Genomic DNA, 26,414 nt, shown 5'->3' with positions numbered 1-26,414 from the left:
GTGGGAAATTCTTAAAGAGATGGGAATACCTATCTCAGGAGACCTTAGTGTCTAATGAGAAATCTGTATGCAAGTCAAGAAGCAACAGTTAGAACTGGACCTGGAACAGTAAGCTGGTTCAAAATTGGGAAAGGAGTTTGTCAAGGCTGTATATTGTCACCCTGCTTGTTTAATTTATATGCAGAGTACATCATGCGAAATGCTGGGCTAGATGAAGCACAAGCTGGAATCAAGATTGCCGGGAGAAATATCAATAACCTCAGATATAGAATGACACCACCCTTATGGCAGAAAATGAAGAAGAACTAAAGAGCCTCTTGATGAAAGTGAAAGAGAAGAGTGAAAAAATTGGTGTAAAACTCAACATTCAGAAAACTAAGATCATGGCATCAGGTCCCATCACTTCATGGCAAATAGATGGGGGAACAATGGAAACAGTGACAGACTTTATTTTGGGGGGCTCCAAAATCACTGCAGATGGTAACTGTAGCCATGAAATTAAAAGAGGCTTTCTCCTTGGAAAGAAAGCTATGACAGAACTAGACAGCATATTAAAAAGCAGAGACATTACTTTGTCAACAAAGGTCCGTCTAGTCAAAGCTATGGTTTTTCCAGTAGTCATTTATGAATATGAGAATTGGACTGTAAAGAAAGCTGAGCACCAGAGAATTGATGCTTTTGATGGTGGAGAAGACTCTTGAGAGTCCTTTGGACTGTAGGAATATCAAACCAGTCAATCCTAAAGGAAATCAGTCCTGAATATTCATTGGAAGGACTGATGCTGAAGCTGAAACTCCAATACTTTCGTCACTTGATGCGAAGAACTGACTCATTGGAAAAGACCCTGATGCTGGGAAAGATTGAGAGCAAGAGGAGAAGGGGATGATAGAGGATGAGATGGTTGGATGGCATCACTGACTCAAGGGATGTGAGTTTGAACAAGCTCCGGGAGCTGGTGCTGGACAGAGAAGCCTTGCAGCCCGTGGATTCACAAAGAGTTGGATACGACTGAGCAACTGAACTGAACTGATACCAGATCTGATTAGTGTCCCCACATCTCCTCATTTACAAAACATATCTGATCACACAAGGATGTCTCATTGGTCATAGGAAAAGGCTAGGCCTTTGTGCTACAGGGCCTGACTGATCTGGCCCCTGCTTGCTTGTCTAGCCTTAACTGCCACCGGTGTCCTCCTTGCTCCCTGGATTGCTGTTACACTGTCCTCTTCAGTTTCTCAAATGTCTCCTGCTCGTTTCATTTTACAATATCATGTTATATGCTGTTCCTGCTGCTTGGAGTGCTTCTGCTGCTCTAGCGAATGCTTACTTACCTGTCAGATTTCATCTCAGATGACTTTCAGAGACTCCCTCACTGCCCCTCTCCCAATTCTTGCAGACTAGATTGGGTCCACTAATTTTTTTTATTTTTACCTTTACTTTTTTCTTCAGACCCATATTACAGTTCATATATTTGTGTGAGTATTTGATTAAAGTCTGCTTCCTTGTGTAAGGTGTAATCTCTGAGGGCAGAGTTTATATGTATCTTGCTTATCATTATATTCCTAGCACCTGGCTCATTGCCTGATTCATGGGAGGGACTTACTGCTTGTTGAATGAATGACACTGAATTAGTCCTATTTCTACTACACCAGTGATTTTAGAGTAACATTTTAATGTTTGAAATCCTTCTTTGCCATATGCTTTATATAATCACCCATCTGTTGATGAAGTAGCATTTGGGAAAAAATAGAATTTTAAGTTATTTATTCCTTATTTGTAAATCACACTTTTAAAAAAATCTCAGAACACTTTTTTTTTTCCTAAAAGCGTGGAACCAGTAGTGCTAAATATTCTTCCTATATTTGATGGAACCTAGTCACATGTTAATTTTTATTTATCAGCCATCTTCATTTATGAATAGTTTTTGAGATGCTAAGAAGCCATAGAAGCTATTGCATATGGAATATAATAAAAATGCAGAGATGGTGGTAATATTAAAGTTTATGCCTCTCAAACTATTTTTCCACAGAATCATATTCTTGAAAATTTTAATAAATGTTCTTCACCCCCTTCCCTAGCCTCCCTCTACCCCCAAGAAAGATTGTGTTTTTATAAATAACTTTCAGAAACAGTATACTACTTCTCCTCCTTATAAAATAATAACAATGTATGTTTGCATAGTAAAGCTTTTTCCTTGAAGCAAAGTTTCTCAACTTGGTGGTGGTAACATTTCGGGTTCTCTGTTGAGGAAGAGGAAAGAGAGAAGATGATGTCCTGAGCCTTATAGGGTGTTTAACAGCATCCTTGGCCTCTATCCCCTAAACTCCAGTAACACCCTCTTAGTTTTAAGAAACAGAAATGCCTCTAGACATTTACAAATGACCCCCAGGAGACAAAATCATCCCTCATTGAGAATTACTACATTAGAGAGATCAGCTTATACTTGTATTTCCCAGACTTACTTGAATTCCTTGAAATTCTTCTCCTCCTCCTTTCCTGTCATCTCTATACATAATGTCCTGGGAAATGGTATTTTAGATTATCTTTTTAGTAAAACTAAACTAATTCTACTTTTTTCTTCTACTTTTTAGACTCCTCCTTAAAACCCTTCAAAACTTTCCATTGCACTTTGAATGAAATTTAAACTCAACATGATCTTCCTGTATGTAAAGGCCTTTGCTTACTTCCCTGACCTTACCTCCTGTCACATTATACTGTCAGTCCCATTGTGATCTGCTTTCAGGTCCCCTCCGGCACCCGAATTTCTTTCCTAATGCACTGTTCCTTCTGTTGGTAATCATTTGCCCTTTCTTTTCCTTATGTTTTAGGTTCAGGTTTCAGATAAAAAGTTATCTCCTATGGAAAGGTCTTTTCTGATGATCTCTTAGCTTGCCAAAAAGAATAGTCATCCATTCTGGTTCTTCAGTCTATCTCAATACCCTGTTTGTGTTTTCATTATACCTTCTAGTTTGTAACTCTTTGTGTGGGTTTTTTCCCTTTCTGCTTCTGTCATTAGACTATAGACTTTATGAGGGCAGAAACCACATCTATCTTGTTCTTCTATCTCCAGCGTTTAGCACAGAGCCCGTCATCTATAGGACAATAATTATTTGTTGAATAAATAAATAGGCTTTAATGTTTCAGTGTGTTTCTGTTATAGGGTTAAACTTGGAGTTAAAATATTTTTTATTGAGTTATAATTCAGATACCGTAAAATTTCACCCTTTGAAAATACAAATTTAGTGGCTTCTAATATATTCACAAGATTGCACAACCATCACTACTGTCTTAATTCCAAGACATTTTTATCATTCCCAGTCTCCCTCCCCACATCCCCTGCCAACTACTAGTCTACTTTCTGTCTTTATGGATTTAACTGTTCTGGACATATCGTATAAAATGGGATTTTGTAATATGTTATATTTAGTGTTATCTTCTTTTCCATAATACTCTCAAGGTCTGTTCTGTAGCATGTATATTACTACTACATGCTGTATGTGTTGTAGCATGTATAATACTACTACTGCGTCTTATGGTTGAATAATATTTTATTACATGGATATGCCATGTTTTGTTTATCCTACTTCAGTTTAGAGACTCTTCTATTATTTCCACTTTTTGGCTATTATGAATAATGCTGCTCTGGGCATTCATGCACAATTTTTTTTTTTCACTTCTCTTGGGTATATACCTAGAAGTGGAATTGCCAGATCATATGGTAGCTCTGTAATACTTTGAGGAACTTAAACATTTTTCCCAAGTGCCTGCATCATTTCATATTCTCACCAGCAATATACAAGAGTATCAGTTTGTCTCCACCGTTGCCAACACTTGTTGTCTTTTTTCTTTTTTTTTGAGATATGTCTGTTCAGATCCTTGCCCATTTTTAAAATTAGCTTTAATTGGGCTATTTATCTTTTAGTTGTTGAGTTTTAGGAGTTCTGGGTATTAGATTCTTATCTGACATATGGTTTGCACATATTTTCTTCCATTCTCTGGTTGTCTTTTCACTTTCTTGATAGTGCCCTTTTAAACACCTAAGTTTTTAATTTTGATGAATTCCACTTTATCAGTATTTTCTTTTATTATTTATACTTTTGGAAAGTTATCTTAGGAAACATTGCCTCATCTAAGATCATGAAGATTTATACCTGTTTTTCTTTACAAGTTTTATACTTTTCAAATTTATATTTGGGTCAGCATCATTCCTTTGTACACAAATATTTAATTGTTGGAGTTTAGTCTTTTTATTTTTTTAATTTATTTTATTTTATTTTTTTTTGAGTTTAGTCTTTTTAAACTTTAATAGAGAGTTACAGTTTTCTCAAAATTATTATGAAACAAATATGTTTCATATTTACAATTTAAAAAATGAAATATGGAGTGCATACTGTGTACCAGACATTATGCTGGACATAGGATCTGTAAAGATAAAAAAATATATAATTCTTACCTTCAATCTCTCAAAGCTCTGGAAATTAAGAAAACTGAAAGTAGTCGTAAAAATTTGAGGTTACTAATTGTTTTAAAGAATTGGTTTTTGAGAGATTTTATGTGAAAATAAGATGACACTTATGGTAAAATATATATATATATGTATATAGTCCTGAAAATTGCTATAAAAAGCACTTGATGGTGGTTGCTATGCAGTAAGAATATTTTACCTTGATTAGTACTCTTAGAGTTATTTGCTAATAACTTACTAATTTTGGGAGTGGTAGATGAGAAAGAAATGGTCTGCCATCCACAAATGGAAAGTAGAGATAAAACTGTAACAGAAATGACAGATCTCTCGTTATTCTCTCGCTCTCTTTCTCTCTCTCTCTCTTTAATATAACTGACGTATTAATATTTATTTAATTAAGAGCAAAGGGTCTTTACAGCTGTACTCTCTGAGTCATTCTTTGCCAGTTCTGGATTTTTTTCCCCCACCCTTTCATCTTTCTTCCTTTTTTTCCTCTTGATGTTAATCTTATGTTTGTTGATAGATCTTGCTAATATATGGACATATTTACACAAGATTTCTTTGAACTAAATTTAGTCTTTTGTAACTAATTGAATTGATAGTTTTGTAACTGATTGACATTAGGACATGTTGGGGTTTTTTTCCTAATAATACAATAGAGGATAAAATTAAAATTTTTAAAAAGTGGGTAGATAAGTAGAGTAAGATATTGCTCTTATTCTAAATAAACTATAGCCAGATATATTATAAAAGCAGCATCTGGAAATTTCCCAGGCTGTCTGGTTGTTAGGACTCAGTGCTTTCACTATGGGGGCCCGAGTTCAGTCCCAGATATGGGAACTAAGATCCTGAAAGCCATTTAGAGAGGCCAGAAGAAAAAACAGAGTAGCATATACCATGGAGCATCTTTTAACTCAAGGTCAGTTTTTCAAAAAGCTTTGACCTGCTTTATTGTTTGAAAAAATAATTCTCACTGGCCTTGGGCAGTTACAGCCTTTATTGTACCTCAGCTGCTAAGCTTACATGAGGAACTTAAAGTAGCCATCCTTTCTTTACTGCAAAATTAGTAGAATCCTGCATAAATTGTTCAGTTCTAAAGCATAAGAATAGAGAAGTAGTAGTGCTATTTTTTTTTTACATTTTTGTTTTCAAATTAAATGAATAGATTGAACATGCTTTTTAAAACTTCATTTTAAGCTTTTGTTTTCTTTAAAATATCTCTGGAATTAGTGTATGTGCGTGTGTGTGTGTGTGTTTTACATACTACTTCAGTTCAGTTCAGTCGCTCCGTCGTGTCCAACTCTTTGGGACCCCATGAATCGCAGCACGCCAAGCCTCCCTGTCCATCACCAACTCCTGGAGTTTACTCAGACTCATGCCCATCGACTCGGTGATGCCGTCCAGCCATCTCATCTTCTGTCATCCCCTTCTCCTCCTGCCCCCAATCCCTCCCAGCATCAGGGTCTTTTCCAATGAGTCAACTCTTGGCATGAGGTGGCCAAAGTATTGGAGTTTCAGCTTCAGCATCAGTCCTTCCAATGAACACCCAGGACTGATCTGCTTTAGGATGGACTGGTTGGATCTCCTTGCAGTCCAAGGGACTCTCAAGAGCCTTCTCCAACACCATAGTTCAAAAGCATCATTTTTTCGGCGCTCAGCTTTCTTCACAGACCAACTCTCACATCCATACATGACCACTGGAAAAACCATAACCTTGACCAGACGGACCTTTGTTGACAAAGTAATGTCTCTGCTTTTTAATATGCTATCTAGGTTGGTCATAACTTTCCTGCCAAGGAGCAAGTGTCTTTTAATTTCATGGCTGCAATCACCATCTGCAGTGATTTTGGAGCCCAAAAAAAACAAAGTTGATGACAGTGTTTCCACTGTTTCTCCATCTATTTTCCATGAAGTGATAGGACCATATGTCATGATCTTAGTTTTCTGGATGTTGAGCTTAGGAAATACTATTTCTCTTATTTCTGGAGGGGTGAATTATTTAAGAATTTCCAGGATTCTCCTAAGATTTGAAGCATCTGAGGGATGTAAAAGAACCTATACTTTCTCTGGGCATTTCAAGCTTAGAGTGCCCTAGAGATCCAGAAATAAGATAGTTCTAAATTACAGTTAGCATCTGGAGTCTAGTCAGAGCTCACTTGGGCAAGAAACATACCCTTTTTAGCCTTGGGGTTCCTGAAGATATGTATATCTGTACTACAAGATTGAGTAAATCAATATGCTAGATGACAACTCACAAAGTGGATCCTGCCTGCAAAGACATACATTGATTGGCCCACACAGTGTTTTTAAAATATCTAGATATTTTACTTCTCCCTGAAAAATTGGAAGATCTGACAACCTAGGCAACAACTAGCTAGATGGACTTGTGCTCTGCTGTTAACTAGAATCCATACCACTACTTATCCTGAATGTGTCAGTTGCCATTTATCACCACTCTTGCACCATTACCCACATACTTAACTCATTTATGTTGCTATCCAGCAACTGAACATTTGGAATATCTAATTTATAACCATCAGTCTATGTCTCTTTCTCTATGTCTGGTGCAGCTAAGGTGAAAATGAGTAGGTAGGTATAACAGTCAACTCATTTTTTTTCCAGAAACCATTACATATTCATGTCTTCATTTTCTTCTGCATTTTTAAATGCAGTATTAGTCTACTGTCTGCTGAATCTTATTCACTTCACCTTCCAGTACCTTGAGCCTACTTTGATCACCTCTCTCTGCAGTAGTGTCTTCTGAAGTCTTACGAACACTTATTTTCTCCACCACTATAAATTTATTATAGTAGATATTTAGAAAACCTCATTCAGTTTAAAAAATTGTGTGCCTATGAAGAAGCCTTTGATTAACCTTTCCTTGGTATGGTTCACAAGTTCATTTTTTCAAAGAAATGCATATATTGTTGTCATTTTGAAGACTAAGAAAGTATTAGTAACTTACATTTTTGTTTCCCTAGTTGGTCTTTGGACATTAACTTTAAATATTGTTTTCCTTGCTTTCAGTTACAGATGAGGACACAGTAAAGAGGTATTTTGCCAAGTTTGAAGAAAAGTTTTTCCAAACCTGTGAAAAAGAACTTGCCAAAATCAACACATTTTATTCAGGTAAGCAGTTTTTTGGTACAACATATAGGAAACAATTTCTGCTGCTAAGGAAGGAGAAACTCTACCATGTCATTGTTGAAACTTCTGACCATTTTTAGATTGGGGCTTTTCCTACTATACTGCAATTAAGGGATATTTTCTTTAGCTGAGGTAGGAATACATATGGTACTTCACTGTGAGCTTTGTATGGTCACTGCCCAATTCTCTTGCAGTTGTAAGGATTTCAGGAACTCATTATGAATTGATACTTTGATAAAGCTTCACCATGGCCCATTCCCGAGTATTAAAGAGTCAGAAACGTGGTTTTACCATTTCTCTCAGAGCTTAATGACATGGCTGCAGATTATTAACTATGTCACTTTTAAGCCTTTCCATTGCATGAAACACTCATATGTCACTCTCTAGGATATGGCCTCCAGAGTGGCATCTACCAAATGCGATTGGAGTTGAGATGAAAATATTAGAACTTATCTCTTTATGTCTGACCCTTTTAACATTTTGTTTTTATATATGTATTTACCCCCTACTCCTTTAACATCTGTCTGCTTTTCCATCTCACAGAACTCTAAATCCTTGACTCCTTCATCCTGTTCCAGTTGACCAGGGTCCTCCCCAAATTACTTTCATTTCTATCAGTCCTTGTGCTTTTAATCCCTTCACCCTCGCTGCCTTATATTGATTGCTTCTGCCTGGCAAAACTCCAGCTGTAGAGTTTTACCAGCCTTTTACCGTCTTCATTCCTACCCCAAGGCTGCTTAGGACAGTTGGGGGGAAAAAAAAAACATACAGCAAAACAAATGTGAACCACTGTAAATTCATTATTGCATTCTTAACTATGTTCTCAAAGCTACCTGTGAGTCCTACTCTGCCCTTTTCCATATTCCAGAGTGCTTTTCTAAACCCCATACCATTTTCTTGAATTATCTGACCCAACCATCCTTCCTATCATGTTCATTACACATCCTTCACAAATAAAAATAAAGACTTTCAGTTCCTATTGGTGTGTAATACTTATGCAGATCTATGCCACTCCCCTCCCCTCAAATACCTATAGACATTCTTACCCTTATTTATTTTCCTCTAATATTTGTAGAAAAGATATATCTCCTCAGTCCATGGCAAATTCTATAACTAATGACTGAGTTTCAGCTCCTGGAGACCTTGTTCCAGAAATTATTTCCTCTAAGACTTATTGAATAAATGGTCTCCTTAGCAGGTCACTCCTTTAAACAGAAAATAAATTTAAAAAGGAAGCAAATTTCTAAACTCTGTGTTTTCCTTCTCATTTTTCACTTATGGCTGGATTTCTTCCTAGGCAGAGGGAGCAGTTTATGCAAAGGCACAGAGCTTGAAAGGGCATAGCATATATACATGTCCTTTTCACTTTGTTACAAGTATGTAGAAGGCAGAGACAAAACAGAAATATTATTTGACACCATGCAAATGCATAGCTTTTCAACAAGGGTTAAAAATGTACAGCAGAAATTACAGTGTTCAAAGAAATTAGACTTCCTAACCCTAATTTCTACAATTAGGAAGTAAGAGAATAAAGAGGAATCAGGATATAGACAGATGAGAGGGCAGCCATATAATGTAGAGTGAGGAAAATGGAGACTAAAAGAGGAAGGCATTTACAAAGGAAAGAGTGTTTAGACTAAGAAAAGTCCATTGGATATGATCTAAGGTTGTAAATGAGAAACATACAAAGTCAAGTTCGTTAGCATTTTTCTTTTACTATAATTTTTCTGGGAAGGCTCTCTGAACCCAACTCTAATTAAGTATAAATTAGATGACAAAAAACAGGTAATGTTTTTTGATTTCCAAAGAAAATTAAATATCTGCTCTTAGCAATAGTTAGATACTTAATATATTTTGAGTTGCAATAAAAAATGCATGCAAGGCTTCCCTGGTTGCTCACTAGTAAAGAATCCACCTGCCAATACAGGAGACATGAGTTTGATCCTTGATCTGGGAAGATCCCACATGTCACAGAGCAGCTAAGCCCATGTACCCCAACTATTGAGCCTGTGCTCTAGAGTCTGGGAGCCACAATTATTGACCCCATGTGCCCTAGAGCCCATGCTTCACAATAAGTGAAGCCACTGCAGTGAGAAGCCCGCATACCACAACTAGAGAGTAGCCCCCATGTGCCACAACTAGAGAAAAGCTTGCACAGCAACAAAGACCCAGCACGGCCAAAAATAAATTAATACATAGTTATTTTTTTGAATACATATAAATTATGACTTCATCATACAGACAGATGTGTGTGTTTTATGTATGTTTGCAAACATCTATATATGTGGGTATGTGTAATATATTTGATTAAAAATATTCTCATGAAACAATACTTATTCTTACTACTTATAATATATTCTTTATTCTCTATTTGATTTTTTAAATGCTAATTTATTATACACTAAATTGCTTTCATGATTGTGTATTGGGTTACAACCCTTAGTTTGAAAAATGATATCTTAGACTTGGTTACTTTTCAAAGATAATTTTAGGCTTTCTACTAAAAAAAAATTTGGGAGTTATGAGTTAATAACTTCCTATCTGTGTGTGAGTGGCAGAGCCATTGGAGCATGTCTCTTGATGTCATTAAGCAGTAGGTACAAATTGATAGTCTTCAGACTTTTTGCCAGGTCAAGAAGTAATGGGTAATATGAAGACATGACTGACAGAAATAGAATTTGGCACTTATCCTAGATGGTATCATTTTCCTCCTTATTTAGCCGCCTTCTCTGTGGCAGATTGTCTTGTAGACTGCAAACCTCAGATATTAGGGCACATGAAAAACTGTTAATCATATAGGGATGAATTCATCTTTTAAACCCTACCTCTACCCAGTCACATCTCACAAATTATTTAATGGTCAGTTAAAAATGGTTATTTTTAAAGTGAGATCTAGCATTGATTGAGGGCTTCCCAGGTGGCTCAGTGGTAAAGAAATCTGCCTGCCAAGGCAGGAACCGCAGGAGATGTGGGTTTGATCCCTGGGTCGGGAGTAATCCCTGGAGGAGGAAATGGCAACCCACTCCAGTATTCTTGCCAGGGCAATCCCATGGGCAGGGGAGTCTGGTGGGGTCACATGGGGTCACAAAGAGTTGGACACCACTGAGCAACTGAGCACAGCCTTGGCTGAAACCTTGAAGTCCCCCCAGAAACGCTATAGAAGCCAAACCAGTGAAACAGTGTGAGTACTACTAAAATACAGATGCTGATTTTCATACCAAGTCTATCACTTACCAATTGTTTTTTGGATTTTTGAACTTTATTAATTTTTTTAAGATGTATGTAACTTTCCTATGCATCTACGTATGTACCTGTAAAATGAGCAAAGTGATTCTCAGCCCTCTAGGGTTTCACATGTAAACAATCAAACTGTTCTCAGTATTTCAGAAAACCTAATGTAAGTTTTTTATTTCTTATTACATATTTTTAGCTAATAAGATAGAAGTGTTTTTTAGAGTTACAGATTAAATCTTCAACATTTGAAGGCCATGGGAAGAGAGGGAAATTTTTTAAAGATGTCCTTTTGATGATAACATTTTTGCTAATACCTGACCTAGAAGTCTTCCAGCTGTTTTCTATTACTGAAAGTGGTATCAGTCAATACAAACTGAAGGTTGTAGTGCTAGAAACTTTTTTTTTATGACGGCCAGTACTGTTCTTTTCCATTGGGAGTACAAGTTACTTCATGTCACAAATTTCTCTTTTCTTGAACCAATTTGCTTTCTCCCTCCATTCAAAATACTTGGCTTCTAAGGAGTATTTTTGTGTGCCTACATTTAAAAGAATCTTAGACTGTATCTATTGCTTTCAGTATTCCACAATTAAAACAGGGAAGTCCTTTTAATTGGTTGGAATAATTTATTTTATTTTTTTAAGTGTTCACAGCAGCTTTATTTAACATAGGTCAAACTAGAAACAACCAAATATTAATCAGCAAGTAAATGGTTGAACATACAGTTTATCCTTACAGTGAAATACATCTCAGCAGCAAAAAGCAACACGTTACTAGAACATACAGCATATGGAGGCTCTTAAAAATGTTCACAGACTTAGAGAATGCTCTGTTTAAAATCAATAACTAACAAGGACCTTCTGTATAGCACAGGAAACTGCTCAATGCTGTGTGACAGTCTGGATGGGAGGGGAACTTGGGGGAGAATGGATAATGTACATGTATGACTGAGTCCCTTCCCCATTCACCTGCAACTATGACAACATTGTTTGCTAAAGGACTGTACCCCAATACAAAACAAAAAGCCCCAAAATAAATGTCCTGCAGAGCAAAAGAAGCCAAAGACTTTACATTATATCATTTCATTTACATTAAGTTCTAGAAAAGACAGTGCTAACCTTTAGGCATATAATGGCAGAAAATAAGGAGTTTCCTAGTTGGGATGGGGGGTGAGGGCGGTCAGTAATTGAAACCAAATGGATATAAGGGAACTTTCTGGCATGAAGTATTCTGTTTCTTGATTATAGTGGTGATGAGTCAAAACTCATCAAGCCATATACTTAATACATGTGCATTTAATTTTATTTAAGTTAGACATCAAAAGAGTTTATTTAATTTTTTAATTTAAGTGATAGTCAATTAGTATTAAGTGTCCAATTATTTCTGATTCCGTACGCCCGGAAATCAGCAGTCAAGGGCAGGAATTACTCTGCTGTGGAAGTAATTGACTTACATTAACAAAAGGATATAGGGCTTCTTCTTATGCATGTGAGGACAGAGTTACAACCCAAACTAACCTTTTCTTTCTCTTTTCTTCTTTATTTCCTCTTCCTTCCCTACTTGCTTTTCTTTTTGTTTCTTTCTAAGACTGAAAGCATGGGGAATGCCCAGTCACGGGTAAAATAGTTTCAGGATTGAATCTTCACAAAAAAGGCAGACTATCATCTAAATTAGTGTTCTTTTAAACAATTGTAGCTTGCAAGCCAATAACTGGTGAGTGCTGTGGGGTCATCACAAGCATTTTTTAAAAATATGAAAAGGATTATAGGTCGAGGGCAAGAGGAGAAGGGGCGGCAGAGGATGAGATGGCTGGATAACATCACTAACTCAGTGCACATGAGTTTACGCAAACTCTGTGAGATAGTGAAGGACAGGGAGGCCTGGCATGCTGCAGTTGATGGGGTTGCAAAGAGTTGGACATGACTTAGTGAGTGAACAACAGCAAGAGAATATAGTAGAATGGAAAATATCAGAGTGCAAATACATTTCTTTACTAATTTTATCTTTTAAAACTTTATGATGCTTGTTATTGTAGAGTTTTGCAAAGTACTATGGAAACAAACATGAAGATGCATAAACAGAAACATTTAAATTTGGTCTTTGAAAATGGGTGGGCATTTGCCAGATCCTTTTGGCAGAATGTGTTTGGGAATGGCTTTGTGAGAAGAATTGGAGTACAGTGTTCCAAGAAAAGGGAAAAACCTATCCAGATGCATAATGCATTAAAGTCTGTAACATATTTGGGGGTAAGGAGGATAACAGGTAGTCAGTCAGCTGAGGCTGGAGTTGTAAGAAAATTAGTGCTATTGATTAGAGAGAAAAGAATGGAAGAATAGAATATTATTTTCACACATAGAGGTTTTAGCCTTAAGTATATGAGGTTGTAAGAATTTCAGGTCATAAGAATTCCACATAAAAGCAATATAAAAGTTGCATGTAATATAACAAGATTACCTGAATCATCTGTAATGGGTCAACATTCTCATAAACTTACTTTGTATCTCAGGTAACAGTGAAGTCCATAAATTGAATCTGCAAGATGATAATATTTAAAGACAAACAAACAATAAAAGTGTGCTAAGACATTTACTTTATTTAATCAAGAATTATTCTTCATTTGCATGACAACATAATAGCTTTGCTATTTTGAAGATGCCTTGTATTTCTAAAACAACTTTTCTAAAAGTAAAAAATATGTATACAAATCTCATTAAAACTAAAATAGATCTTTATAACCTTTTTTTAGCTCTTTGAGGGGATTCAAGTGCTTTGAAAGTTCTTGAATGGTTATTGGAAATTTTTATCAAATATCTTATTATATGAGAGGTTATGGAATAAGCAGATATTATAATAGTAATCTGTTCTTATTCAGAGTGTGACTTGGTTCACTGGCATGAATAGAAATTGGAATTTATTGCCAAAATAGACAATTTTCATCAGTATTTATAAAATTGCTTAGGAATATTCATTTTTATTTTTTATAACTATTGATAGACCAAATATATTTTATATACATATTTAATACTTTTTTCTAGATTCTCTGCTATTCCATTCATTTAAGCTTTTGGGGTAGCTCAGCTGGTAAAGAATCCACCTACAATGCAGGAGACACCGATTCAATTCCTGGGTTGGGAAGATCTCCTGGAGAAGGGATAAGCTACCTACTCTAGTGTTCTTGGGCTTCCCTGGTGGCTCAGATGGTAAAGAATCCACCTGTAATGCACCTGGGTTCGATCTCTGGGTTGGGAAGATCCCCTGGAGAAGGGAACGGCTACCCACTCTGGAATTCTGGCCTAGAGAATTCCATGGACAGGGGAGCCTGGCAGGCTTACAGTCCATTGGGTAGCAAAGAGTTGGCCATTACTGAGCGACTTTCACACTTTGAAGCTTTTTGGAGGTCTAACTCTAGAAAACAGTGATATCATTACAAAATAGACGTGGACACTTGGTGTCAAAAAAGCAGTCTTTCTCATCCTTTTAAAACCTATGCCCCTTTGGATAAGTTTAGAACTCTCACACCATAACTGTAGTAACATTAATTTTTGTTTTTAATTCCATATGCTTTATCCTCCGCACTCCCACCTAGGGATTCTCCCTCACATGCTCTTCTAGATAGTCTTGTCCTTGAGAAAGAGAATCACTAGTTTAAAGAAAGTAACAAAATAACCCTTGAAGTTTTTATTTTTCCTTATGTCTGTGTAGGAACTTGAATTAGTAGAGAGAACTTTTTTCCTACATAGTCATTCATTCATGCAACAAACATGGATTGAGCCCAGATTTGCAAAGATGAAGATGATAGTCCACACAAAACTTGTATGTGAATCTTAACAGCAGCATAATTTATATAGTGAAAAGACTTAAAAGAAAAGTGAAGTCACTCAGTCGTGTCCGACTCTTTGTGACACCATGGACTGTAGCCTACCAGGCTCCTCCTTCCTTGGGATTTTCCAGGCAAGAATACTGGAGTGGGTTGCCATTTCCTTCTCCGGGAGATCTTCCTGACCCAGGGATTGAACCCTGGTCTCCTGCATTGTAGGCAGATGCTTTATCATCTGAGCCACCAGGGAAGGCCTAAAAAGACTTAAAAACAATCCAAATGGCTATGAACTGATGAACATTTAAACAAAATGTGGTATATCCATATGGCAAAATACAGTTTAGCAATGAAAGGATATATAGAATTTGAAAATTTTCAGATGCAAAATAAAGCATATACTTATTATGACTGTAGACATAAAAGAGTGAATCAAAACCATGAGCAGAGTAGCAACTATCAAAATTGACTTTTAAAAATAATCAATTAGAAAATTTTAAATGATAATAAAATTGCTTACACTATGAATTGGGTAGACTTTAAGAGAGAATTTATAAAATGGAAGGTAGAGCTGAAGTACTCAGAATGCAACACAAAGAGATAGAGAGGACTATACAAGACATGTAAAAGACAGAACAAGAAGGTCAAGAAGTGGTAGTTGATATCGATGATTTTCTTTTTCCACTGCCCATTCCATATTTCCTTTGCCCTCAGCCAGTATCTTAGCTGATGAGGATTCTTTACCAGGTGGGATAACCCAGACTTTAATTCTTAAAGGGGCTGAATCCTCAGTAATTCTGTCTTTTTTGGATTGCTTTAGTTTTCAGTAACTTTTATTATTGATCATTAAAGTCCTAGGATGTGTTCCAGAGAGTCTCCTGGGTTGCAGACACAATCCTCCTTGCTACTGTTGTGTTACCTGTTCCCCTGGGTAATCAGAAACACTTTAACCAGTAAACACCTTTGCCTTCTGGTTCAGTGGTATCATGAGCCCAAAATGGCCAGATGGAAGTCTCATCTTCCAATTCAGTAGAACCATTGCTGTGTTCTGTGAAAGAAGCATTTCCCTTTGAGAACTAACCAATAGGCAGAACTCAAGTTGCATGTTGGGAGGCAAAAATTCAGTTCAGTTCAGTTTAGTCGCTCATCAAGAGGCTCTTTAGTTCTTTTTTGCTTTCTTCCGTAAGGGTGGTATATCATCTGTGTATCTGAGGTTATTGATATTTCATATAATAGAGAAAGGAGCCACTCCTACTTCCCCCTCCTGATTCCTAGATTATGTTTTGGCTGCCTTTCTGTCTGACTTACTTCACTTGCTGTAATAATCTCTCAGTTCATTCATGTTGCTGCAAATGGCAATAATTCATTCTTTATGGCTGAACAATACTCCACTGTATCTATATACCATATTTTTCTTACCATTCACCAGTTAGAGGATATTTGGGTTGTTTCCACTTTTTGATTATTATGAATACCAGTTTGTGTATATGTACAAGTTTTTGTGTGCATGTTTATTTTCAGTTTTCCTGGGTATGTACTAGGAGTGAAATTGCTGGATCTTAAGGTAACTCTATGTTTTAACTTTTTGAGAATCTCTAAACTGTTTTCCAGATTACAAAGCAGCTTGTATCGTTTTGTAGTCTCACTCTTAGCAGCTCTTAAATCTATGTCACCATTCTTCATCTGTAAAAAGAAAGAGTACACTTGAGGTTTTGCAGGGGGTGAAGTGTGGGCTAGAATGAAAGGAGGCTATTACCCTAAAACATGTTTTTCCTATCTCTTTCTAAATATTACAATGCAGTGTTTTTTCCCTAGAAGTTTTAGGGAAACTAATTAGTTAAAATTCAGAAGTCAGTGAGAACTTTTGCGAGTTTTTTTATCTTGATGATCTGACAGTTCTGTTTTATTCCTTATAGAAAAGCTCGCAGAGGCTCAGCGCAGGTTTGCTACCCTTCAGAATGAACTTCAATCATCACTGGATGCGCAGAAAGAAAGCACTGGTGTTACCACGCTGCGACAACGCAGAAAGCCAGTCTTCCATCTGTCCCATGAGGAACGTGTCCAACATAGGAATATTAAAGACCTTAAACTGGCCTTCAGCGAGTTCTACCTCAGTCTTATCCTGCTGCAGAACTATCAGGTACTTCAGTTCTTATCATGGAGGATAGAACCTTTAAATGATTGAGAAATTATATTAGAATCACCTTGAGCTATACTACTGTGTCAATCCAAAAAGGGAAATTCTTAGCGTGTTATTCTTTCAATTCTTATTGGAATTTCATTTATTCTTAAAATCAGATATCAGAGATGATAAAATAATGTTAACAAGGCTTAGGTTTTGAAGATAATTTTCCCCACACCTTTTTATACAGTATTCAGGAGTAACCCTTGACTCAAAGAGTAGTAGTCTGCTACCTATTTTTAGAAGCATCTCTAAATAGTGAGTAGAAGTAAGAAATAATATATATCTACCCAATCACTGCTAGCTATGTAAGAACATTTATACCCCCACCTACAGCAAAATTTCCACAAAAGCAACTGAACTGTTAACTTTCCTGCAACTAACACAAATAATGTAAAAGATACTGACTTTTCAACTTGCCACTAAGAGCCCTTTCAGTTTTATTATCTGCAATATGACTATTAAAAAAAAGACCTGCAAAAGAAAATTTTAAAACCCAGTCTGAAAAGTTGAGCTACTATGTATACTAACTTATAGAAATGCATGGCATTTATTCATGTTCATGGCACTCAAAATTGTAAATTTGTTCATATAGTTAAATCTGTAAAGAACATATTGAAAAACAGATTATTTGTTCAATAATAAATAATTAAACAGGCAAAAATATCTCCCATATCTTTAAAGAAACCTAATGTGCTGTTGTATTTCCATTTTATTCTTGTCACTATTACTTCTAATCTAGTTAAGATCATCACTATATAAAAACTAGAGATTATATAATAAAAATATTACCATGGATGAATATTGGAATTTTAAAATAAAATGTAATTAAGGTGTCATGTCTGCAGTAATGTTAAGTCCTTAATGCATTTATTTATTTCCATCTTTCCCTTTCATAATTCTACTTTCTTTAACATTTCATATTTTATTAATTATGCTTACTGTTACAGGGAAGTACTCTTATTAAATTTTATTTTATTAATTTTGCCATAAGTTTTTGTTTTGGGGTCATTATTTAAAAAAGCTTCTGGAAAAATAATTTTTCATAAAAGTTCTTATCTCTCTTTTATCCTTTGAGACTATCTATACTGTAAGAATACATTTATTTTGCAAATGAGGAGAAGGGAAAATGTATTGTAACCAGTCTTCAAATCATGAGGTATCCTCCCCAAGGGGAGTTTAAAATGATCTATTAAAGTATCAAAAAAAAGTATTAACAAACCAGCAAGCATGCAAAACCTAATTTAGAATGACTGCTCTTTTTTTTTTTTTTAAACTGATGGAGATATATGATGAGGAAATTTGGGAGATCTGTTTTAAAGAAACTTGCAAATCCACGATTTTGTATTTTTTTTCTGTTGATCAAAAAACAATAGAATTTGAGAATATAGAAAAGTATAGTATTTTTATATTGCTGAAATGGAGGAAAAGTAGAAATTCCTACTCATTATCAGCAAAACCTATAACTATGATCACTTCTTTTCCACTGGCTCTTTGCACACCCATCCCCAAACAGAATGTATGAAAACAAAATGAAAGTTAAGAGAAATAGATGATAGTCCGTTTTCCATGCTTGTTTGTACATGTTTGCAGAGTAGGGGGGAGATGAATAGCTATACCAGTCCTTTAAAAAGCAAAGAACTAATAAATGTATTCAGTTCATGATATATCCAGAATATTTTCTGGATATATTCTTTTCATCAAAGAAGCAAAATAATATAAATTAGCTATTTTGAAAAGAGTTGTACATGGGAAAATGGAAATGAAAATGTTTTACGTTTAGGACTTCCATTAATTTACATGAAACTAAAATAATAGGATTCATAATCTAGAGTTTCTTTGTATTATTAATAGCATACTACCTTGAAATGAATAAATGAAATAAGAAAGAAGAGTCTTATCTTTTTATAATAAATGCTTTTATAAAAGCATTGCCATTTCCCTTGGTGCTCAATCTTCATTCATCTCAGTCAGTGCAAAGTGCTTATTGTTTTTCATTTTCTCTTATAGTGGTAGAAATTATAGTAGTGTTTCTTATTTCTTTCTGTAGAATCTGAATTTTACAGGGTTCCGAAAAATCCTTAAAAAGCATGACAAGATCCTGGAAACATCTCGTGGAGCAGATTGGCGAGTGGCTCATGTAGAAGTAGCCCCATTTTATACATGCAAGAAAATCAACCAGCTCATCTCTGAAACTGAGGTACAGTCATCTCACTTATATACCACATATTTTTGATAACATTAAAGCCTTATTTTAAATGAGGTAATTCCTCATTTTTATTCTCCTTTTGTTGTTAGTTGCTTTACATATATTCTTACTCATGATTTTTCCTTTTGCTTTATTCAGTATATACTCACCAAGAGTATATCAGAATACCATATATATTAATATAAATGGTTCAGAATTATTTATGCATTACTCAAGTTTAGTATAACCTGCATAAATATTTAACAATGTGTCTTTTAGGCTGTAGTGACCAATGAACTTGAAGATGGTGACAGACAAAAAGCTATGAAACGTTTACGTGTTCCCCCTTTGGGAGCTGCTCAGGTTAGTATTTGCAGTTGTTCAGTTGGTTCATGTGACCTATTTAATAATCAACACAGTCTTTTAGGGGGCTTCCCAGGTGGCGCTAGTGGTAAAGAATCTACTTACCAATGCAGGAGAAGCAAGAAGTCAGGGTTCACTCCTTGGGTCAGAAAGATCCCCTGGAGTAGGAAATGGCAACCCACTCCAGTATTCTTGCGTGGAAAATTCCATGGACAGAGGAGCCTGGCGGGCTACGGTCCATGGGGCTCCAGAGAGTTGGACCTGACTGAGCATGTGTGTATGCACGCGTGCATGCACATGCACACACACACACACACACACACACACAGTCTGTTAGGTGATAAAATATACTGGTTTCATTACTTTAAAAAATGTTTCACCCAAAGTTTGTGAGTACTTATTACTACTGTTATTCTCATTTGAAAAAATCAGATGCCAGATCTTACTTCATAATAAATTTTAATGTCTTCTGACCTTTATCTTCTTACCCTGTACTACTGCCCTTCTTTATTCTGACATGCTAACTTCGTGTGAGCAGATGATTAAGATGAGATATTTATTTGATGATATGAAAGTGGGGGGGTTCAGATATTCTGGGCTACTACATACTTTCATCCAAAATGCAATAGTTATGCATAAAAAAAGCATCTGTCAAATGATATCTACATAGTAGTTATACCAGAAAACAGTTTAAGTGATATCTTTTGTGTCATAAGCTAAATCCTAATAAATTTAAAAAGATTTAAATCATAGAAAGTATGTTTTCTGACCAGAATGGGATGGAAATCAGTAATAAAAAGAGCTTCTTCATCCCTATTTAAGGTGTTTATGAAAAACCTAAAGCTGATATCATACTTAATGGTGAAACATTGAATGCTTTCTCCCTAACTGGGAACAAAAATGTGTATTCATTCTTACCAGTTCTATTTAGCATTGTTCTGGAGGTTAGGGCCAGTGCCGTATGGTAAGCAAAAGAAATTAAAGACAATTAGATGAGAAAGAGAGAAGTAAAACTGGTGGATTGTTTTGGTTTTGTTTTTTGCCGATGTCATGAGGACCTAATAGAAAATCCAGTGGGTCTATAGAACAGCTAATATGCCCTAATTAGTGAGTTTTTTAGCAAGGTTGATGATTACAAGATCAATATATAGATATTTAGGGATAAGTCTGACAGAAGATGTGCAAGACTTTTATATTGAAAACTGTAAAACATGATGGAGAAAAATGAAAGAAGATAGATGTGAGAGAAATTAGAAAACCAAGTATTTTTAAAATATTGCATCTTCCTAAGTTGTTAGATGCATCACAAACAAACTCAAAATCTCAACAGACCTTTTTAAAAATAACTAGTAAGCTAAAAATTTATGTGAAATTACAGAGGACCAAGAAGAGCCAAAACAACTTTGAAACAACTTAAGATGAAGGATTAACACTATGTGGTATCAACACTAAAACTACAGTAATCAGGACAGTGTGTTATTAGTGTCAGGATAGGCAAATAGATTAATGGAATAGAATAAAGAGTCCAAAAATAGACCAATAAATATATGAACAATTAATTGTCAATGAAGATGCAAAAAGGCACTTCACTGGAGAGAGGATCATCTTTTCAAATTCGTCAAACAAATGGTGCGAGAGCAATTGGCTTTTTATGCCAAAAAATGGGACTTCCCTGGTGGCTCAGATGGTAAAACGTCTGCTTACATTGCGGGAGACAGGGTTCAATCCCTGGGTCGGGAGGATCTCCTGGAGAAGGAAATGGCAACCCATTCCGGTATTCTTGCCGAGAAAATCCCATGGACAGTGGAACCTGGTAGGCTACAGTCTGTGAGGTCACAAAGAGTCCGACACAACTGAGCGACTTCACTTTCACTTATGAAATGATATTCTGAAATGCCTTTCACTTGAGAATCTCTAGTATATATTTACAAATTGACTTGAAGTTACTCTGGTTTAATACTGTAAATACTCAGAAATGTATTCTTATTTTTACCATTGTCTCTAATTATATAGTACTAAATATGTGAACTCTAATTGAGTAATACTGACTTCCTAAATTTAAAGATGTACACATTGTAAAAATGAAATTGCACTTAAATCTTTTTTATAAGAAAACTCAGTGTTTATATAATTTGCTGTTTTAGATCTTAATTTTCTTTATTTAGTGACACGTATTTCTAAAAAATAATTAAACAGGTGACTCAATTCTAATATTACTGGATAATGATGATTCTCCAGCTCAGATTTATGAAAATTCCCATCATAAAATATTTCTGTTTTCTCTGTAGGACTTTGAGGCCTGTAGTACTAATTTTATTATACTGTATGCTTAATGTATTCAGTATTTTGCCCTGTACTCAAAATGCCATTTCCCTCTCTCTATAGCCTGCACCAGCATGGACTACTTTTAGAGTTGGCCTATTTTGTGGAATATTCATTGTATTGAATATTACTCTTGTGCTTGCCGGTGAGTAGTTTAAATTTTGAATTAAATTATTCTTACTGATCTGCTTATGTCATATTCTGTCCTTCTAACAAAGCTACCACTCAACTGCCAAAGCTACTGAAAGAGAAATCTGTCAGGGTTAAGTCTTTTGTTTGTATAACTGATGGGAAAGTGGGTGTTGGTTGGTTATTTTGGCTCTTTTTTTCCTTTTGGATATAGTTACCCCTTTAAACATTGCTAGTTTATGACTCTATTCTCCGTCATTTTCAGGGTTCAGTTATCAGGAACCTCAGCTCCCTTGATCACAGATGAGAGTAAATAAATATTACAAAATTTACGCGCTAAACAAGCTCATTTACTTTGCTTTTTGGAGACTCTCTTGTATCATTTCTAGAAACTATTTACAATTACTTTGCATATGACTTTAAGAAACTTGGTTATATAATATTCTATTCTATAGAATTTAAAAATTATAAAGAGGTAGGAGGAATTGGAAACAAGTGCATTCCCAGTGTCAAGAAATGATATAACAAGGAAGGCATAATCTTACTAAACCACCCAGCAGCATTTGACTTACCTCTCAGCAGCATTTGACATTGTGGATCACTCCTTGAAACCTTTTCTTTAGTTGATTTTGTTGGGAAACCACACTCTGCTGGTTTTCTTATTAAACTTCGCTGGCAGTTTTTTCCCATTCTCTGGGGAGTACCTCTGAGTTTAATGTTCAAATCTTTCTCTTTCTACATGCATTTTCTAGCTAGGTGATCTTATTCAAGCCTATGGCTAAAACTATCATCTGTATGCTAATAACTCCCAAGCTTATATACTTTTTCCTCTGAAATGATATCTCATTGGCTACTTAGAGTCTAATAAGCATCTTAAACTTAGATAGACAAATTTTTTTAATCACTAAATACGCTTTCTCTTCCATATAGCATCACCTCTCACCAGTTTCTCAAGCCAGAAACCTTTAACCTTTTCCCTCATACTCATTTTCAATCCATCACCAAATCCTGTTGCCCTGTCCTCAATAAAGTTCTGAACCTGTCCACCCCGACCAATACCATCCCTGTCTAAACAACCATTTGCTTAGTATACTGCAACAACCTTCTGAACTTGTCTCTGTGCAACCACTCTTGCCTCTTTATAGTTAGCAGTGTCTTTTTGTGGCTTTTTTTTTTTTTCAGTGCAGGTTAAATCTAGTTCTGTATCTTTAGGGATGAATGCAGTTTACTTACATAGAATGCATGGAAATACTACAATAAAAAAGAACTTAGTCCTAGATTGATTATCAAGCTAACTGTTATGGGAAAAACACGGACTTATTTTCAAAAGGCCTTGCCTGGGTTGCAGTCCCAGCTCAACTATTTGTTAATTATTAATTTGCTAATTGACTTTAAGGACATCACGTAAGTTCTCCAAAACAATTTCCTCACTTGTTAAATGAGTTAAATACCTTAAATTTACAGCATTGTATGAGAATTCATTCAACAAGTAAATTTTATATATCTATGATTAGGCTTGCTACCTTAAGATAAATAAGAGAATTACTTTCCTCATGAAGCTTATTGTTACATAAGGGAGATTGAGACATATTAAAACAATAATAATAGACTACAAAATAGAAAGTATTTTCTAAACAGGTCAAGGGAACAAGTGATTACTTTCAAATGAGAGCTTCAGGGAAGACTTTATTAAAGAAATGGTATTTATCCTGGGCATTGATGAAATAAAAGGCATTCCAAGAGAAAGAGACAGATGAGCAGAGATTTAGTTGGCCTTTCTAGAGGGTGAAGCATAAGAGGAGGGAATAAGTTTTGAAGGAGAGAAGTGGTAAATTCACCTAAGGTGAAGAAGAGTATTAGATGATACAAATGAAAAGATACCTTGAAACCAGTTCATAGACATCAGCTAAGAGGTATAAGTAAAGCATTTATAGGTGTGAAATACTATGTCAATTTGAAGTATATGTCGTATGAGATGGAAGTTGTTCTTTCTATAGGAAAAACATTACTCATCTGTGTGTGAAATTTTTTCTTTCCAAGATGAGCATGGTGTTATCATTATTACCATCATTAAATAAGACAAAAGAATAGATAAATAAGCTTCATTCTTTTTATGTGACTGAATTGAAACATTTTCTTAAATTCAGGGACATGTTGGGGGTTTGTTTTCTTTCATATATGTAGCCTGTGTTCTTGTGAGACAGTCTGGTTTGTTTCCTAATGTGTGCTTTATGCATTTAGCATTGTGCATTTATGTTCTCTCCCCTCAGAACCCTTCTTTGTTTAATCTTTGTGTGTCTGTGAGATAAATACGGTTAAAGCCAGCTGTCTATCCTTATTTATCTCCCAGCGGTTACTTAAAAGATAACAGAGTTGAGAATTGAGAGAGAAACTCAGCAGTAGTAATGCATGTACAAGCATGATTCTTTTTTCAAACACTGACATAATAAAATAGTGTGCATAATTGCTGTAGTTCCTCAAGGGGACATGACCTAATATTTAATAATTTGTCTGAAACTCACCTATTCCAGATATTTAGTGTTATGAAGATGAAAAGTTATCTGCTCAGATTTTTTAAAAACTTTTTCTTGTAGTTTCCTGGTAACCTATATTTAATTGATATAATAATAATATGTCACATTTCACTTTTTGGTTGAACAGAGTTAAGGGTTGATCATTAAAAGTGCATGAGGGAAACCTTCTACACTGTTGGTGGGAATGTAAATTGGTACAGCCACTATGGAGAACAGTATAGTAGTTGCTTAAAAACTATAAACAGAGCTACCATATGATCTAGCAGTCCCACTCCTGGGCATAAACCTGGAGAAAACCATAATTCAAAAAGATACATGTACCCCAGTGTTCGCTGCAGCACTATTTACAATAGCCAAGACATGGAAGCAACCTAAATGTTCATTGACAGAGGAATGGATAAAGAAGATGTGGTACATATATATGATGGACTATTACTCAGCCATAAAAAAGAATGAAATAATGCCATTTGCAGCAACGTGGATGGGCCTAGAGATTGTCATATTGAGTGAAGTAAGTCAGACAAAGAAAGGCAAATATCGTATGATACCACTTATATGTGGAATCTAAAAAAAATGGTATAAACAAAGTTATTTATGAAAAAGAGTTATACATGTAAAAAACAATCTTATGGTTACCGGGGTGGGGATGGGAGAGAAGGATAAATTGGGAAGTTGAGATTGACATATACACACTACTGTTTATGAAATAGATAACTAATAAAGACCCACTGTGTTGCACAAGGAACTCTCTTCAGTACTCCTGAGTAACCTATGTGAGAAAAGAGTCTTAAAAAAGAATGGATATACGTATGACTGATTCACTTTGCTGTATAGCAGAAAGTAACACAACATTTTATGTCGACTATGCTCCAATAAAAAAATTTTTTTTAAGTGCATGTGAGTGTGAAATAGCAAGTACTTGCATACTAGTGGTAAGAGTATTAATTGTTGCAGTCTCTTTAGAAAGCTGGCAATATATATAAAAATTTATAATACAATCAGTTTGATTAAACATATTATTCTTATAAGTTTATCTTATAAACATACTTGTACCTGAGCGCAAAGACATGTATGAAAGGAGGGTATTCATTGTCATTTTGTTTATAATAGCAAAATTCTAAGAATGTCTCAAATGTCTATCAGGAACTGTTTAAAAAAAATTATATGATCTGAAGTTTAAATGAAACTGCGTTAATGCACTTTAGAGAGGAGGCAAGTGCAAAATATTTTAAAAAAAAAAGATGCTGGAAAAAGTTGAAAGCATCCAATGAAATGATGTAGTTAGAAAGGCACGAAGATGGTGCATGAAATGCAGAAGAATAACATCAGGAGATCTACTTGGCAGTATCTACCAAAACTGAATATATGCTATAGTGGGTTGTTTCTCCCTTTTGGCTAATGTGAATTTTGTTGCTTTGAACACATGTATACATGGATTTGTTTGAGTACCAGTTTTCAATTTTTTGAATATATACCTAGCAGTGGAATTGCTTAATTATATGATAATGCTTTTTAACCTTCTGAGGTGCCACCAAATTATTTTCTACAGAGGCTCCACCTTTTTCTGTTTCCACCAGCAATTTATGAGGATTCTATTTTCTTCACATTCTCATCAATACTTGGGAATTTCCTTTTTTTTTTTTTTTTAATTATAGCCATCCTAGTGGGTTTGAAGTAGTATACTTATATGGTTTTGATTTGCATTTTTCTAATGACTGATGATATTAAGCATCATTTCATGTGTTTATGTATTTTCTTTGGAAAAATGTCTGTCCAAGTAATTTTGGTGGCTCAGAAAATAAAGAGTCTGACTACAGTGCAGGAGACCCGGGTTTGATTCCCTGAGTCAGAAAGAGCCCCTGGAGAAGGAAATGGCTACCCACTCCAGTATTCTTGCCTGGAGGATTCCATGGACAGAGGAGCCTGGTAGCCTTACAGTCCATGGGGTCATAAAGAGTCAGACCCAACTGAGCAAATAACTCTTTCTTTCACTTTCAATGACTAATGATATTGAACATCTTTTCATGTGCTTATTGGC

The 26,414-nt window shown here is 35.4% G+C and overlaps 1 protein-coding gene across 1 annotated transcript in view; it reads left to right on the top strand.

The window, feature by feature from the left end:
- Positions 1–26,414, top strand: part of XPR1 (xenotropic and polytropic retrovirus receptor 1) — a 200,396-nt gene that overhangs the window by 122,640 nt on the left and 51,342 nt on the right. Inside the window, exons 3-7 of the mRNA XM_043484781.1 lie at positions 7,493–7,594; positions 16,575–16,798; positions 18,891–19,040; positions 19,308–19,391; positions 21,777–21,858. Coding sequence (XP_043340716.1) covers positions 7,493–7,594; positions 16,575–16,798; positions 18,891–19,040; positions 19,308–19,391; positions 21,777–21,858 — 642 coding nt within the window. The remainder of the gene's footprint in view (positions 1–7,492; positions 7,595–16,574; positions 16,799–18,890; positions 19,041–19,307; positions 19,392–21,776; positions 21,859–26,414) is intronic.

The sequence above is a fragment of the Cervus canadensis genome, chromosome 13 (genome assembly GCF_019320065.1).
Source record: "Cervus canadensis isolate Bull #8, Minnesota chromosome 13, ASM1932006v1, whole genome shotgun sequence".
Taxonomy (NCBI): Eukaryota; Metazoa; Chordata; class Mammalia; order Artiodactyla; family Cervidae; genus Cervus; species Cervus canadensis.
This window is presented reverse-complemented; position numbering and strand designations above follow the sequence as displayed.